Source organism: Crotalus tigris, unplaced genomic scaffold (genome assembly GCF_016545835.1).
Source record: "Crotalus tigris isolate CLP2741 ecotype Arizona unplaced genomic scaffold, ASM1654583v1 scf7180000017765.3138416, whole genome shotgun sequence".
In the NCBI taxonomy this organism is placed as follows: domain Eukaryota; kingdom Metazoa; phylum Chordata; class Lepidosauria; order Squamata; family Viperidae; genus Crotalus; species Crotalus tigris.
The window spans coordinates 1960600-1978515 of record NW_024096620.1 but is presented as its reverse complement, the minus strand read 5'-3'; the positions used below and the strand labels follow the sequence as shown (position 1 = coordinate 1978515).

At 38.1% G+C, this 17916-nt stretch overlaps 1 protein-coding gene across 8 annotated transcripts in view; it reads left to right on the top strand.

The window, feature by feature from the left end:
• PPP1R9A (protein phosphatase 1 regulatory subunit 9A) overlaps positions 1–17916 on the top strand; it is a 171441-nt gene that overhangs the window by 126966 nt on the left and 26559 nt on the right. For all 8 annotated transcript variants that reach the window (XR_005556460.1, XM_039341476.1, XM_039341477.1 and 5 more), the window contains exons 10-13: positions 7244–7473; positions 8220–8316; positions 8565–8712; positions 15753–15907. Coding sequence is in view for 7 of the 8 variants with exons in the window: in XM_039341476.1 (XP_039197410.1) it covers positions 7244–7473; positions 8220–8316; positions 8565–8712; positions 15753–15907 (630 nt within the window). In the remaining variant the exon portion in view is untranslated. The remainder of the gene's footprint in view (positions 1–7243; positions 7474–8219; positions 8317–8564; positions 8713–15752; positions 15908–17916) is intronic.

Below are 17916 nucleotides of genomic sequence, written 5' to 3'. Positions count from 1 at the left end.
ACCGCCCGCCTACCAGCCATTTGGAAACCCGCCCTTATTGACAAACAACTCCCTAACACAAAAAATGATACCAGACCTACACTCACAAAACCCACACAGGATGTCACCACCACACATCCACGCAAAAAGCAAACCCAAAGCCACACCGATGATGAGGCACGACCACAAACCAGAAGCCAGACCAGAACTGCATCATTAGCCACTTTAACCCCCCCCAATCCATACATGAAGCAAACTGACACCCTCCATGAAGATGAGGCACGACCACAAACGCGAAGCCAAAAAATAGCAAGGCAGCCCAAAATCTTAAACCCCCCTGCAACTCAGACTAACCTGAGCACAACCAAACAGAACACTCCCCCAGCCAATCAGAGCACAGCCAAGCCCCTAACCAATCAGAACACACCTCCACCCCATCAGAACACAGCCAAGCTCCCACCCAATCAGTTCATACCCCCACTGGCAGTTAAAAGGAAGAAACAGCTAAGACCACACATTGCTGCTCAAAGCACGAAGCTGAAAACAACAGCCTGAAGATGACGAATGGGACTTCGTCGAAACGTCGCCAAGACACTTCCAATTTTACGTGGGAGAAAACCCGAACAACCAAAGACCTACATACAAACACCCGTGAAAACCTCAGAAAACATATATATATATATATATATATATATATATATGCTGGAAAATTTGCATAAAAATACGACTCCTGGGCATGTCTATGGTACAAATAAAATACGAACACCAGGAGAGTATAAATATAAAAATATACTTTACTAAAAGCTGACAAGCTTTCGTTTGGAAACTCCAAACATCATCAGGGCTAAGGAGCCAGTAAACAATGATGACTTAAATGGGTTTTGCCGGCATCTGCACCCGGCTCATGGACCGCGTCACTGGTCCCGGCCGGTTAATTAGTGTTCCGGATGTTTCTTTATTACTCTGCTTACGCTTCCTTCTCTGGGAGGATGACCATTATCATGGACAAGACGCTGTATACCACCAAGGCGCTCGAACTCCTCAATGATAGAACAGCCTATAGAATAGATGAGAAAGATCCCTCAGTTACCCTTAGGAATAAAATCAACGAACTGCTTAATAATCTTAAACGCAGTAAGAAAATCGGAGATGGTACCCTAAAGAAGATACGCCCCCATGACAAGGCGCTCACTAGATTTTTATGGGCTCCCAAAAATCCACAAGGAAGGCACCCCACTTCGCCCTATCGTGTCATTTATAGGTACCCCTACATCGGGATTAGCGAAGTGGCTTAGCACTCATCTGGGCCACCTTGTGGAAGGTAGACCCACAACAGTCAATTCTGCAGAAGAATTCCTCAACAGAATTAAGACCCTTAGGGTGGAAGATGATGAGAGGATGGTATCGTTCAACGTTACCTCCCTCTTCACCTCCATCCCCCAGGACTTAGCTATTTCAGCCCTGGGAGAGCGCTTGAGGAATACAGAAGGGAGCCACCACCAGGACTCCCTTCAGACAGACGACCTTCTGCGATTAGTGGAAATATGTCTCACCACCTATTTCACCTTCCAGGGTACCATCTTCGAACAAGTTAAAGGGACACCTATGGGCTCCCCCATTTCTAGCACTATAGCGGAAATAGTACTCCAACACTAGAACACAGGGCTATGGCCTTATACCAACCCAAATTTTGGGTTCGGTACGTGGATGACACGTTTGCGGTTGTTAAAAAACAACATGTAGCTACCTTTATGAGAGTAATAAACTCGATCTGCTTCGACATCCAGTTTACAGTGGAGGAAGAAAAACAAGGTCACCTAGCCTTCCTGGACGTGTCAATATATCACCAGTTGGATGGGACGTTACTTACAGGAGTGTTTCGTAAACCCACCCACACGGACAGAATACTCCACTATAGGAGCAACCACCCCGTATCTCATAAAGCTAGCTGCATTAAAGCATTGTTTAAGCGCGTGGACTCCCACTGCAGCACTGAGGAGTTTAAGAAGAAAGAAAGGCAATACCTTTTCCGGATTTGTCAACGTAATGGGTATCCTTTGAGGTTTATCAGACAGTACGGTCTTACACCCCAGTCCCGGAACAACCAAAAGAGAGAGGAACCATTATTACAAAGAATGCGTGTTTCCTTGCCATATATTAATAATGTCTCGGAAGCAACAGCCAGACTGCTGGCCCCCCATGGAATAGAAGTGGCCCACAGACCCAATCAGACATTACGGTCCAAAGTCGTTCGCCCCAAGGACCCACTCCCTGCCATGGATAGATCAGCAGTAATCTATAAAATCAATTGCAAGAACTGCGATGGCAATTATGTGGGTGAAACAGCTAAGCATTTAAGATCTCGCTTGCATGAACATCAGTTAGCTATAAGAAGGGGCGAGCAGCATTCTCAATTGTGGATGCATATGGCACAACATGGCCACCAGTTTGACTTTGTGAATGTTCGCGTTATGTCTGAGGACGGCACTAAGGGAGGCCGGCTATTGAAAGAGGCATGGTATTCCAACAAAGATGCGGTTAATCGTCACATTGACTTACATCCAGCGCAACAAGCACTGAGGAAATGGGATTTTAAACACCATGCCAATCATTATAAACTGTCTGAACAATGCTTGTACAGCTGTAAATGTGACAAGATACCTGGCCTCCATCCTGAGCAGATAGATGGAACTTTGGCTAACCCTCGACACTCCAGGGGCACCCCCGTTTTGCCCGATCAACACCAATACCGCTCTAATGAACGTCTGAGGAGGCCACCACTGTCAAACACACGTAATCATCCACCGATGGAAGATCTCCCCCTTCCCCAATATCACCACAATAGACCCCCACCCCTGGAACTTAACAACAACTGTGGAGAGTGTGGAAGATCCAGCATGAGGAGTCTGCAGCCTGACGCTGTGGGGAACGTCGACGAAGATCAAAAGAAAAAAGGCGGGGAGAAGAAGAACGAAAGCACGGCTCAATTGCCTAGGCATACGGTGAAAGGGAGAGACACGGTGTTCTGCCTGGACCCTCTGCAGACAAGGAATACCCCCACCAACAATACACCCCCCTGGGACGAACACTTTGAAGTCCCCCCAAAGACGAGCACAGGAGAGGAGAGTGAGAACGCGGGGAATCAGAATGCAGAGATCTGGAAACCTGGTGTCTGCCTGAATACCGTTCCTATCAGCAATGGGGAAGGGCATGCGATAGGGAGGAGGGAGGATGATGAACTGAGAGATGGAATAAGCACCCGATCACGCAGCAAACAAATGGAACGGTGGAGAACTGTCGACACGAAGATTGCCAGGACGGAGGAGGAGGGCATAGACCTCCAAATACGCAACACCCGTATGAAAGTTACTCATGACAGTGGAGGAGTGAGAAGAAAGGGTATGGAGCAGGGATTGAGAAAAGCGTGTGTGGGGGGGAGCGTCTGTGAGCCCAGGGAAGCTTGTAACACTGATAGAGGAGAAACAGATGCCCCCAGGGTGGAAAATGAAAACAAAAAGGGGAGGAGGGTCAGTACTATGGAAGGAAATAAGGATAAAGGGGTGGTGGAGGAGATGAATGCCAGTAATGAGATAGTGGAAGGAATGATCCAGAAGAACCATAGAAGGAAGCGTAAGGAGAGTAATAAAGAAACATCTGGAACACTAATTAACCGGCCGGGACCGGTGATGCGATCCATGAGCCGGGTGCAGATGCCGGCAAAATCCATTTAAGTCATCATTGTTTACTGGCTCCTTAGCCCTGATGATGTTTGGAGTTTCCAAACGAAAACTTGGCAGCTTTTAGTAAAGTATATTTTTATATTTATACTCTCCTGGTGTTCGTATTTTATTTATACATACATACACACACACACACACACACACACACACACACACACACACACACACACATATAATTTATTTATTTTATTTTATTTTTAAAATTTATAAGCCGCTCCACTCCTGGAGGACTCTGGGTGGCTAACAATAAAAAAACACATAAAACATAACAAAACAAACAGTACAAGAACAGTCATCCAGGGGTCAGATTTTATAAACCCCAGGCCTGCCGGAAAAGCCAGGTCTTAAGCAGCTTACGGAAAACCAACAGAGTGGGAGCGGTCCTAATCTCTGGGGGGAGCTGGTTCCAAAACGTGGGCGCCATCACAGAGAAAGCCCTCCTCCGCGGCCCCGCCAAATGGCACTGCTTGGCCGACGGGACCTGAAGGAGGCCCAGCCTGTGGGATCTAACTGGACATAGGGAACTATTAGGTAGTAGGCGGTCTCGCAAATAGCCTGGCCCTGAGCCATATAGGGCTTTAAAGGTAATGACCAACACTTTGAATTGGACCTGGAGACCAATAGGCAACCAGTGCAGCTCACGGAGGATAGGTGTAACGTGGGTGTATCGAGGAACACCCACTATCACTCGCGTGGCTGCGTTCTGGACCAACTGTAGTCTCCGAATACTTTTCAAGGGTAGCCCCATGTAGAGCGCGTTGCAGTAGTCCAGATGTGAGGTGACAAGGGCATGAGTGATTATAAGGAGAGCCTCCCAGTCCAGGTAGGGTCGCAACTGGTGCAACAGGCGAACTTGTGCAAAGGTCCTCCCAGCCACAGCCGTCAAATGATGTTCCAAATTCAGCTGTGGATCAAGGATGTATATACACATGTACATACACAGACACAGACACACACACACACACACAAACATACATTGGGGCAAAAAAGTATTTAGTCAGCCACCAGTTATGCAAGTTCTCCCACTTAAAACGATGAGAGAAGCCTGTAATTGTCAGAGAGACAAAATGAGAAAACAAATCCAGACAATCACATTGTCTGATTTGGAAAGAATTTATTTGCAAATTATGGTGGAAAATAAGTATGTGGTCAATATCAAAAGTATTTTGATATTTTGTTATATATCCTTTGTTGGCAATGATAGAGGTCAAACATTTTCTGTAAGTCTTCACAAGGTTGGCACACACTGTTGCTGGTATGTTGGCCCATTCCTCCATGCAGATCTCCTCTAGAGCAGTGATGTTTTGGGGCTGTCGCTGGGCAACACGGACTTTCAACTCCCTCCAAAGGTTTTCTATGGGGTTGAGATCTGGAGACTGGCTAGGCCACTCCAGGACCTTGAAATGCTTCTTACGAAGCCACTCCTTCATTGCCTGGGTAGTGTGTTTGGGATCATTGTCATTGCTGAAAGACCCAGCCACGTTTCATCTTCAATGCCCTTGCTGATAGAAGGAGGTTTGCACTCAAAGTCTCACGATACTTGGCCCCATTCATTCTTTCCTGTACACGGATCAGTCATCCTGGTCCCTTTGCAGAGAAACAGCCCCAAAGCATGATGTTGTCACTGCCATGCTTCACAGTAGGTATGGTATTCTTTGGATGCAACTCACCATTCTCTCTCCTCCAAACACGACGAGTTGTTTTCTACCAAACAGTTCTACTTTGGTTTCATCTGACAATAGGACATTCTCCCAATCCTCTTCTGGATCATCAAAATGCTCTCTAGCAAACTTCAGACGGGCCCGGACATGTACTGGCTTAAGCAGGGGGACACATCTGGCATTGAGTCCCTGGCGGCGTAGTTTGTTAACTGATGGTTGCATTTGTTACGTTGGTCCCAACTCTCTGCAGGTCATTCACTAGGTCCCCCCGTGTGGTTCTGGGAGTTTCGCTCACCGTTCTTGTGATCATATTGACCCCACGGGGTGAGATCTTGCGTGAAGCCCCAGATTGAGGGAGATTATCAGTGGTCTTGTATGTCTTCCATTTGCTAATTATTGCTCCCACAGTTGATTTCTTCACACCAAGCTGCTTGCCTATTGCAGATTCAGTCTTCCCAGCCTGGTGCAGGTCTACAATTTTGTTTCTGGTGTCCTTCGACAGCTCTTTGGTCTTCACCATAGTGGAGTTTGGAGTGTGACTGTTTGAGGTTTTGGACAGGTGTCTTTTATACTGATAACAAGTTCAAACAGGTGCCATTAATACAGGTAATGAGTGGAGGACAGAGGAGCCTCTTAAAGAAGAAGTTACAGGTCTGTGAGAGTCAGAAATCTTCCTTGTTTGTAGATGACCAAATACTTATTTTCCACCATAATTTGCAAATAAATTCTTTCCAAATCAGACAATGTGATTGTCTGGATTTGTTTTCTCATTTTGTCTCTCATAGTTGAGGTCTACCTATGATGACAATTACAGGCCTCTCTCATCTTTTTAAGTGGGAGAACTTGCACAATTGGTGGCTGACTAAATACTTTTTTGCCCCACTGTATATATATTATATGCGCTTTCTTTAGAAAGCACAGTTTTTCTTACGTTAAACAAACAAAAAGTTGTAGCATTTTTGAAAATGTTGTTTTATTATTTAATAAGAGACTTTTTAATCACTTTAATAACCCTTGTTACTTCTAACTTGCTTTGGGAGACTTTAATTTTCCTTGCTTTGATCAAATATTATATTTTAGAATCAAAACCTTGTCAACTTATCTATCTTGCTGAGGTCTTTATATTGTTATCTTTGAATTCATATTTAAATTCAGAATGAAATTACATTGTTTCTGACATTTGAATTGTGCCCAATAATTTTTAGAGTTCTAATTTTTAATGTATGTTCACAACCCTTATAATTCTGTAACTTTTTTAGAAGTAAATGTTAGACATGAAATTAAAAATAAAGAATGGTTCCTTAATATGAAAGCACATAGAATTGAAATAACATTATACGTAACATACCAGATATGTTGAACCTAGTATTAATGTACTCAAATACATCAAATTTAATTTCATTTATCACTGTTCATTTATCATTTATCACTGTTAATAATACATTTCATAAAGGTTTCTTTAAGCACTTAAATGCTATTTTTTAACTATAAGCATCTACGTAATGCATGGTACTGTTAAACATGGTATCAGCAAACTACGCCTAGCAGTTATTTGAACTATAATTCTTTAAAATTATCAGTTGCATTGGTCAGTCAGAATCTGAGAGTTTTAATATCAATAAACTAGAGGGCACTACATTGATGAAAAATATGGTTTATTTATTTATGAAGATTAATAAACCTGGTCCACTCAAAATATTTTGGAATTGTAATTTTCAATTAAAGTCTGCAGAACTAGAAAACATGAAATTGGGGAAAGCTGTACTGAATTATTGTTATTCTAAATAATAGTAGCTATACTCCCAACCTTTTTTCCAGTCAATTAATCTGAATGCATAAACTTGTAACTTACATTTTCTCCAGCTGCAGATTGCCGAAAATGAGAAAGTAAGGTGGCAGATGGAAAGGAACATACTTCACCAGAGCATTAGGGAAAACAAGGAAAGGATGGCGAAAATAGAGGGTTATTGGGTTGAAGCACAAAGTCTGTGTCATAATGTAAATGAGCATCTGAAGGACTCACAGGAACAATATCAGGCCTTGGAGAAGAAATATAACAAAGCTAAAAAACTAATCAAGGACTTTCAAGAAAAGTAAGCAACATCATTGTGCTTAGTCAAGAACCAATTCCCAGACTGTGAGGACAAGCAGAGAACCAATGTAAAGTAGTCATCCAACTGATTGAGGGAATAATTAATTTAGATCTCTGCTCAGCCACAAATTATCTGGTTGACTTTAAGCTTCTAGAAAAAAAGACTGGATATAAATTGTTCAGTGAGACATTTCACCAGATAAAATATGTAAGATTGCAGTTAAGAGATTTTAAAATGAAGAACAGATTGTGCTATAAGCCTCCAAATATGATTTACCCAAAAAATGCCTATATGCTTAAAGCCTTCCAAAATGTGTATGTCCATTTAAGCTAAAATTACAAATTTATTCAGTAGACCAAACTGATTGACATATAGCTTTTGAAATATTTTAAATATGTTCAAAATAAGCAACACTAACTAAAAATTTAATGCCTATATATCACAGCTTTCCTGTCTGTGGAGCAAACTATATGACATACTTTTAATAACATGGATTTTCCTTTTTTTTTCTAATAGTATTAATAAACCATTTTTCATAAAGGATAAGCTGAAATGTTATTTCAGTGTATTCAGTAAACAAATACCTTTCCACCTTTTATTATTCCATGATTATAAGATTAGTATTAAACCTCTTATCAACAGACATTCTCTGAGAAATTACATAAGTACATTGCCTCAGCAAATTGATTCAATATTTATCACAATCCAGAGATTTCTCTAACCAGCATATATGTTTTTCCCCAAAGAGAACTTGAGTTTATGAAGTACCATGATGATGACAAGAAAAAAATTGAAGATCTGGAAAAAGCTCATTTTCTAGAAGTTCAGCATTTACAAGCTCGGGTAAGAAACTTTGTGACTTTTATTTATTTTGGAGGCATTATTAATTTCTTTGTTACAATTTTGATACAAAGAAGGGCAGATTATAAATAAATAAACATTGTGGTACTATAAGATGTGGAGATTATTTATCCCTGATTAAAACAGGGACTTGAAGCAAACCTCATGTTCTGATAGATGTTTTATTAACTTGTCTCAAGAAAAGGAAATATCACAAATCATTTTGTAATGGTTGCCTATATTATTCTTAGATTAGAAAACTGGAAGCAGAAGTGTTCGAGCTACTGAAGCAAAACGAAAGCCAAATGAATAATAACAACAATATCTTTGAACAACAAAGCTCTGTTGGAGAATCTTCAAAAGAAGATACAGCAGAAACGCTTGATGCCTTAGATCAAGGTTTGTTTGAATATGACTCAGATGATGATCTTGTTACTAATGTATGATGCAATTATGGAGTTGTTCTTATTTTCAGAATGTAATAAATGATGTGCTGAACATCTCAAATAATATTATATAAAAATACCTGTAAGATGTATAATTGCATTTTTTGTTTGATTTGTATCTGATTTGTTTTCTGTATTATGTTAATGAAAAAAATTAACAGAGTTTGCACACTCATATATATTACATTTGTTTTACATTTACTCTTATTTCAAGGTGAAAAATGCAGTGACTTCTGTATCTGTAAAAAATAAACCAAAGATTGTGCAACAGTATAAACACCTGTATGTTTATGTATTCAGAGCAGGGTGGACATCTGTATTTGGGCAAGGAGCCATACATATCTTGACAATGAATTTCTCTATCCATTATGTTGAAAATTCTGGGTTGTGAACTGCCCAGAATTTGGTTCAAGATAGGCAACTATATAAATGTTTTAAATAAATAAAAAACATTTCTCATATAATGGCCAGCTGCAGAAGACCAGGGGGATATTAGCATACTTTGTGTAGCACAGTGTAGAAACAGATGGAAGAGAAGTATGACTATATACAGTGTTGGGAAGTGCTTCTTTGTTAATTTATTTACAAATCCATGTATAGGTGTATTTGATTTTAAAATTGGCAGAATCAGACTCAGAAAGGAAAGAAAATAGATACAGCTGAAAATTCTGGAAAATGCAGAATTAAATCTATAATCTAAAGATTTGTTTGTAGTCCCATACACACGTGAATTTTAGGTTGTATAAGTTTGAATAGAATAGAGCTGGAAGGGACCTTGGAGTCTTCTCCCCACTCAAGCAGGAGAACCTATACCAGTGACTATCCAATCTCTCTCTTCTTAAAAACCTCCAGTGATGGAGTATCCACGATTTCTGAAGTTCTGTCCCATTTATATGGTTGATACTTATATAACTCTTTGTCAGACTGGTAATAATTTTAGAGAAAGCACCTTTTCATTTACATAAAACAAATGATTCTGCAATAAAGCAGCTTCTTGCTAATGTGTTTCAGATAAGAAATAGGTTTTCTGATTGTCATTGTCTATATTAGCTTTTAAAAAAATCTCCTTTTAGAACAGTGGTTCTCAACCTGTGGGTCGGGACCCCATTTGGGGTTGAACGACCATTTCACGGGGGTCGCCAAACAACGCAGTCCGCCATTTTTCCCCCCCTTTTCCTTAGCTGTGCTACTCCCTTTTATTCTATTGGCTTTTGAAAGCCAATAGAATAGACTCTCTTGAATAGAGTCTAATTCTATTGGCTTTCAAAAGCCAATAGGAATTGTCCAGGTTGTCTCTGCCCTGCTGAGCCGCCAAAAGTCCCATTCTGCAAATGGTGCTGCACCAGTTGAGTAGTCTTTGACTTATGACCGGTTGAGTAGTCCTCGACTTACGACCAGTTGGGGGTCACGGCATTAAAAAGGTTGAGAACCACTGTTTTAGAAGATATTTGTAATATTTTTAAGATAGGGTATAATATGCCATTGATTAATAGATCTCCTGTGCATGTTTGCAGAAGGAGCTATAAAGGGGGTTGATCCTAATGATGTGTTTGGTAAGTTTTTTTCTGGAGCGCATGATCTAATGTTCAATGTAGAAGTATGTCCATTGTGACAGCTGATGTAATAACTCTCCTGTCTGTTATAACTTTCCTTGCTTTCCACTAGTGTTATAAATGTGTAAATGGATATTTAATTATGGGATCATGTCCTTATCCCATAATACACATAAAGTAGGGCTGCAAAAAAAATAATGTGAAAACATACGTAGTTGTAGATCCATTCCATTTGGTTGTCGCAAATTTGTATACGTACTTCATAGCCTGTACAACTTCTGAAGTCATGTTTTGTTATACCCACTCACATACTGGTTAAATATATGTGTGTGTAGACATGATTTCTGACTTTTTACTATTTCCTGATCAGAAAGTTGGTTTCCATTTCAGGAATCAATATTGTAGAAAGTTGACACCGTTATGCTAACCAATATTTTGAAATCAAACATCCTGATCTTTATGTGATGAAATGTTGTGAAGAGTTATTATCAAATGCATAGGATCAGACTTTTAATATATTAACCATATTGCCAGTATACAGAACGCTGAAATTTAGCTACAACTACACATCACCAAAAGTATGAAATGCTTTTTAGGAAAGAACTGCATACAAGCAAGAGCTTTTTTTCAATAATGCCTAATTCTGTGGACTTCCTGAGTCATACCATGATATAGCTAAGGTAAAAGGCAGTTATTGCAAGAACAACTTCTTTCAATGTATAAAAATTAAAAGTATATAATTCCTCTTTTGTCCAGAAGAAACAGGTTTGATAAAGATTTCTACTGGAATGGCCAATTGGCACTTCTTTCCATATAGATAAAAATATTGTCCTCTAATCTGTCTAAGGTTAGAAACAAAATAAGATGTTCATTAAAATAAGTTTTGATTTTTACTTCAGGGAAAAAGGAATTGTCTAATGCTAAATAACATGTCTACATCTTGGAAAGTATAGGATTGATCATTTGTTACATAGGGGATTCTTTTAAATTTGATTCTATAAACACACTCATATAGGTTGGCTATGTCAGACTTAAGTAAATAGTTAAGTAAGTAATTAAGTAATTGAGTACTTAACTAAGTAATTAAGTAAGATACAGAAGATGGGTTCAATTAAATCATTTACATTTTAGTTGCATTGATCTGATGCTTCTACATGCTTGCCTTGTTCAGTAAATCAGAGTAAATTTAGATTTAATTTCATCTTCCATTAAACTTGTCAGTTTATAATATAGTATTTGAATTAGCAAATTTACACTCACTTTTCATTGGTTAAATGAGGACACATGCATATTTGCTTTGCTCTTCAATTTTATAAGCAAACAGAGTGAAAATGCTCCTTGGCAAAATATTCCTTCAAAAATATAATAGTGATAGGACACTGGAACCGTGTCTTATTCTATGTAGCTAAAAATAAAGATACAGTTGATTTATGCTTGAGTCTTGATAACTCTATCCAAATAATTTTCTTGTCAGCCTTATGCAAGAAGTTTTCATTGCCTTTTTATCATTGGGCCTTGATTTTCCAAGTGGTTCCCCATCCAAGTATTAAATAGGACATAAGCTACCTAACTTCTGAAGGCAATTAAGTTCATATAAGCACTGCTACCTGCTTATGCCTTACCTTAAATATAAAATGTTAGCCTGAATTACAGTATAGCAATGTACCCATACCAATAAAGGCTAAAGTTGAACTATTCAGTTATGTTCCTATTATTGCTTTGATTCATAAATGTATTTTTAAAATTTTTTTTAATTGGAAAATAAAGAATGGCCAGCATAAATTATCTTTAAAGGCACATTGTAAAACAAGATTAAAATTATCTTATTGATGTCAAGTCTCTCCTAAATGCTATTATATTTTCCAGTATAGCATTATAACAGATATTTTAATTATGATTTTCGGTACCGTATCTTCCGGCGTATAAGACAACCCCCGACTTCGGCGCCGATTTCCGCGCTTTAGAAAGTCGTCTTATAAGCTGGAAAATACAATAATTCTTTCACATTTTTATAGCACCTATTGCGGAAGACTGTTGTACTCATATTCTGGATATAATAATTCTGATTTACTTATCAAAATGAATCTTTAAAAAAATCTGTCTTCAAAGTAACATCTACTATGAAAATTCTGTAGTTTTTCATACCAGTTTATAGATATGAGTTTAGTTATTAATCATAAATAAAACAGTTATTTTATTTTATTGGGCATACTCTGTATCAAGACTGTTTTGTGCTTGTGTGATTGAAACCTATGAAGAACACTGAGTACATCAGTTAATGGGGGGAAAAAAAACAATACTTTTCATCTCCAGTTAGCCTCTCTGAACTTCTGCTCTGCTAAGCCTGGTGTCATCATTAAACCCTGTGAAGTACTTGCTTTGGGTAGTAAAACAATTAGTAGCTCTCTTACTAACTCCCAAACATGTCTTGCTTTTGCGTGCTAATAGTCTTTTTGCTGGTTCCTCCCAAGTATTCTGGAGGATCTAATCCTCCATCCCATATTAAAAAAGATTCAGTCCATGGTTTTTTTAGATGGGATGAAAGAAGGAAACATTTGGCAGATACCAAAACTTTCAGCCAGTCCTGGTTGAACTGAGGTGTATTTTATGACACATCTTAAGGAGAAGGTTTGATGAGAATAAAAGTATTCCTATTTGACTTATACAGTAGTTGCATCAATGTCAGGTGCAAAAGCAATCAAAACAGCTCCAATGTTTAGGTCAAGTGATTTCTTTACATTTATCAGTTCACAAGAATTTTACTGTCTGCCTTCCCTTGAGAAACACTTGATATAGTCCTAAGTATTTGATCTCATTCACTTCCTCACTCCAAGTTGAGATATTTATTAATCCCCCTACTGGAGCCTTCTTGCTTTCAGTCATTGATTCCACCACAAACAGAAGTGAAGAAAATTAAACTCATGGTTTTTGATTTCATATATTTACATAAATACATTAAAATGCATATAAATGCATGTATACATTCAAAAAGTATTCTTCATCCAGACCTGAGGAGTAGCGAGTTTATAAAATAACTTGAGAGAAAAAAAAAGAATCAAAATAATTTAAAACTTGATGGAAAGTATTCCAGGGTCTCAAATAATCAAAAGCAAAATGTGGATGGTGAGCACAAATTACATATTACATATCTTGAAATCATTCACCGTTCTAATGTCCACAGTTCCCTCCATGGATATGACATATTTGTTGAGCATTTCAAAATGAACGTGGGGAAAAAATGTGTGTTTTTGGTACTTCTACTCTACCTCCCAATTCTGCTCTAGAAATCTGAAACATTAATTCCAGAATAGGGAGAGGAATCCATAGAATAGAAGAGACAAGTTGATGCCCTCCTCAAAATCTGAATCTTATAGATCTCCCATGCCACTCCTCTAAGATCCTTGGAGCTAGGCTATGTCTTCCCTTGCTTTTTTTTTTTTTTTTTTTTTTTTTTTTTGCCTGCCTGCCTGCTTGCCTATCCCTCTGCCTGTCTAGGTATTTAGGTATCTAGTTATGCATCTATGTTTCTATGTGTCTGTCTATCTCTACTACCTACCTACTTACCTATCTACCTACTTACCTACCTATCTATCATAAAATAAAATAAAAATACTGCCAGGCTTGCAACCAAATAAAACAAGATAAAATATTAAATAATAAAATAATAAATACTAACATCAAAAATTACTTAAAATTAACAAAAAATTGCAAGGAAGGGAGCAAGATGCACACAGAACATAGAGGTGGTTATATTATCTATTGCTGTGAGAAAAATAATTCTATATATGCTGTGTGCTTGAAAATTATTCCGTATTTATTTTTTATAGAATCCCCCTGTTTTAATTCTTCAGCTAAATATATTTTTAGAATTTCAGCACTAGTAAGGAAGAGAAAGGAAAGCGAAGAACACAAGAGAAAGAAAGAAAGAAAGAAAGAAAGAAAGAAAGAAAGAAAGAAAGAAAGAAAGAAAACACAATATTGCAGGAAAACATGAGAGGATGCTTTTTTTGCTGTCACTTTAAAAAGTTTATTTTTATCACTTCTATTCTGTGTTTATTCATGTGCTAAATGGAGAACAACTCCAAAGATGAATGGGGTTACCCAACACAATAACCAACCTTCAAACCAAAGTAGTTCCTTTCGCTTTGCTGATTTTTCTAGTCGTTAAAATAACTAGTCATGTGGTTATCATTGCATGTTTATTGATACCTACATTTGCTAATTCTGTTAATAAGGCTTGGGAGTTTAGCGAGAAGGTGAAAATGATATAAAAGATACCTTTCATAAAAGTTAACTCCTGGATTCCTTGAATAAATGAAGTGAAGAAAAATACTGTACCTGCTGGGCTGTAATCACCCTTTCTTCAAAAGAGGCTAATTAAAAGTTTTCTTGCAAGATAGTCTTTGATTTTGAGTTTTCTGGCACCTACATGCCTGCTGCTCAAGGACGCAGAATTTCCCAATATACAAATACTCACTATCCACATACATTTAGCTTTGGGAGAAATGTGGATATTACTGATATGCTCAAACTATATTAACTATATTTTCCTTGTTTTTTACTGTTCCCCAGGAGAAACCAAAATAAAATTATCCTATAATATAATGAGCAACTGTATAAATGATACATAGAAAAAAGGTGGAATCTGGGCATTTAACATTTAATCCCAATTTGAATCCCAATTTAATCCAAATTCAAATTCTCTCTGGAAGAAAAGCTCTCATTTGGTACTTCCAGTACAAATTGGAGTTGAAATGGGAAGCTAACTTATTAGTTGCAACCTTTCTTTAATTTTATTTATTTTATCCCACCATTATTATTTTTACAAATAATTCAAGGCAACAGACATATCCAAAATAACATCCTCCTATTTTCCTGACAACAGCCCTTTCAGATGGATAGGGTTGAGAGATACTATGACTGACCCAAAGTCACCCAGCTGGCTTTCATGGCTAAGATGGGATTTACAATCTCCCAGTTTCTAGCCTAGTGTATAACCACTAGATCAATCTAAATAGATAAAAAATAATTTAATGGATTATAAGAACAATAGGAGGAGAGGCCCTAGCATCTAGAGTGGTTTACATTTCTTAGAATATAAATAATCAATTCCACTCTGAAATACACTCATCTAAACAACATTTCACTGGAAAAATACCTAGCTTAGCTACATTTCTACCCCTGAGGACTTAGCATATGTTAATTTTTAAATAAAAACTTATTCTTTAGCTTTTAACAAACCATCAGGATGTCCCAACATTTTCTAATACAGTTTTAATTACCATGTGACCAATGATCAATTCACCTTGATGACAGTGTGCAAAGACAAATTACTTTCTCTATATTTGATCACTGAAATATAGTTTATTCTAAACATCCTAACATGTAGGATATCCCTGAGTATTGAGACAGTTGAATGTTGTTGTTTTTTCCCCAAAAGATTTCAATGAAGCAGTCCCTGAAACAGAAAGATTGGATTCTAAAGCTCTGAAAACTCGTTTGCAGCTTTCAGTGAAAAACAAAAGGTCACCAACCAGAACAAGATTTTGTGACAGCATCAGCTCCACAGATGGAGAAGATAGTCTTGAAAGAAAGGTGAGTACATTACTATGACAAACATCACTTGTTATTTTGCTCGACTTTTACTGTCCAGGCAATATGGTGGTCCTCATCTTACAACAGTTCACTTAGTGACTGTTTCAAGTAACAACAGCCCTGAAACAAGTGACTTATGACCATTTTTCACACTTATGGCCATTGCAGCATCCCCCAGTCATGTGATCAAAATTCAGTTGCTTGGCAATTGATTCATATTTATGATGGTTGTAGGGTTGCAATATCCCAGGGTCAACCTTTTGCGGCCTTCTGACAAGCAAAGTCAATGGAAAAGCCGGAGTCACTTAATAACCATGTTATTAAGTTAAAAACTGCAGTGACTCACTTAACAACTGTCTTAAGAGGTTGTAAAATGGAACAAAACTCACTTAACAACTGTCTCACTTAGCAACAGAAATGTTGAGCTCAATTGTCAAGGATTACCTGTAGTGACTGAGTTTTGATTAAACTTTATATAGAAAAGTATTCAGTATTTTCTGTTTGAAGATGAAACATAAGTTTTCTTGCAGTCATGCCAAGTTGTCTGAAAGAAATTTATGTACATAAATGTACATTGTGATGTGCTTTCCCCCCCTCTCTTTGTAATGCTATTAATTCTTGTTAAATACTGCAAAATCATACTTAACAGGTAATTTAAGTGCAAAAAAGAAATGCAAATGCTGAAAAAAAAGTTAAAATAGAAGCTGATATGGGCTGCAAAATATGCTTTAAAAATAGTAGTTTAAATATTCAAAATAACTTGATTAGTTCCCAAATGCCTGAATCTGCTTCATAATCTCTTATACCAATATCCTACAGACAGGAAGTTGGGCCCATATACATTACAATATAATATATATTACCTCAGGGGTCCCTAACCTATGTTACGCAGCCTACTGCAGGCCATGGCCTACCGGCTATCGGACCGTGGGACAGTCTGGCCAGAGTGTGCATTCACCTCCACTCGCGCTAGAGCCCACAGACCTGTTTGCGCATACACTCAATGCTAGCAGAGGTGGTGACTAGCGCATGCATGTGCTGCTAGCGCTATGTGGGTTGCGTGGCCTGTTCATGCATGCACGTGGTGCTAGCAGTCGGGGCTAGCACCTGTACACATCCACAAATGGGCTGCTAGTTTTGTGCAGGTGTACATGGCCCTGCAAATTTTACAGCTGCTCCCTTTCCCTCTGGGCGCCAGCATGAAAAGGTTGGTGACCTCTTCATTACATTACAGAATCATTTCTGCCCATATGTATGAGAACATCCTCATCAGCATCAGATTCTGGTGCTTGTTCCCGTTCCCCTGTGGCTAGCAGTGCTACATTTGCATTTCACAATGAAAACTAGGATGAAGATCAGCAGTATATGACTGTTGTGTGTTCCCACGGAACACACAACAATCATAGAGGACAAGTTCTCCTTTCCTTCAACGTTTTGTCAAAGTTATGAAATATTCCAACAATCAGAAATATCTGCCATGATGAAGGTCTAACTAAACGAGTGGCTTGGCTGTCTAGTGGTGAAGATGCTTGCCTCCCGTTTGGAAGGTTGAGAGTTCAATCTTAGGTAGCACAGATGTTTCTCTCCTATGGTGCAAAGAAAAAATAGCCTTCAAATTCTGCATGGTATCAGGAAGGGCATGCAGCTAGTAAACACTCAGCTCCTTCCAGTCACCCCAATTCTATCCTTAATTAAGAGATTACACAGTTGTAAAAAGGGAGTTATGAAAGTATAACTAAATGTGTATGAGACTACATTCATTTTCTCACCTTATATCACTTTCTATGTTCCAGTTGCACTTTAATCAAGAGTCCAAACTGAACTGTTATGTACCTTCAAAATCAGTCTGGATTTAGTTCATTTATTATTTTGAGATTCTAAATTTTAAAGTAAATATTTTTAAAATAATCTATTCCATTTGTCCAAGTTAAAAGAAAGATGGATGATACAATTAGTGTAGTTCCAGGGGTTTTTGTCCAATAAACATGTTAATCTGTTCTAGTAAATCT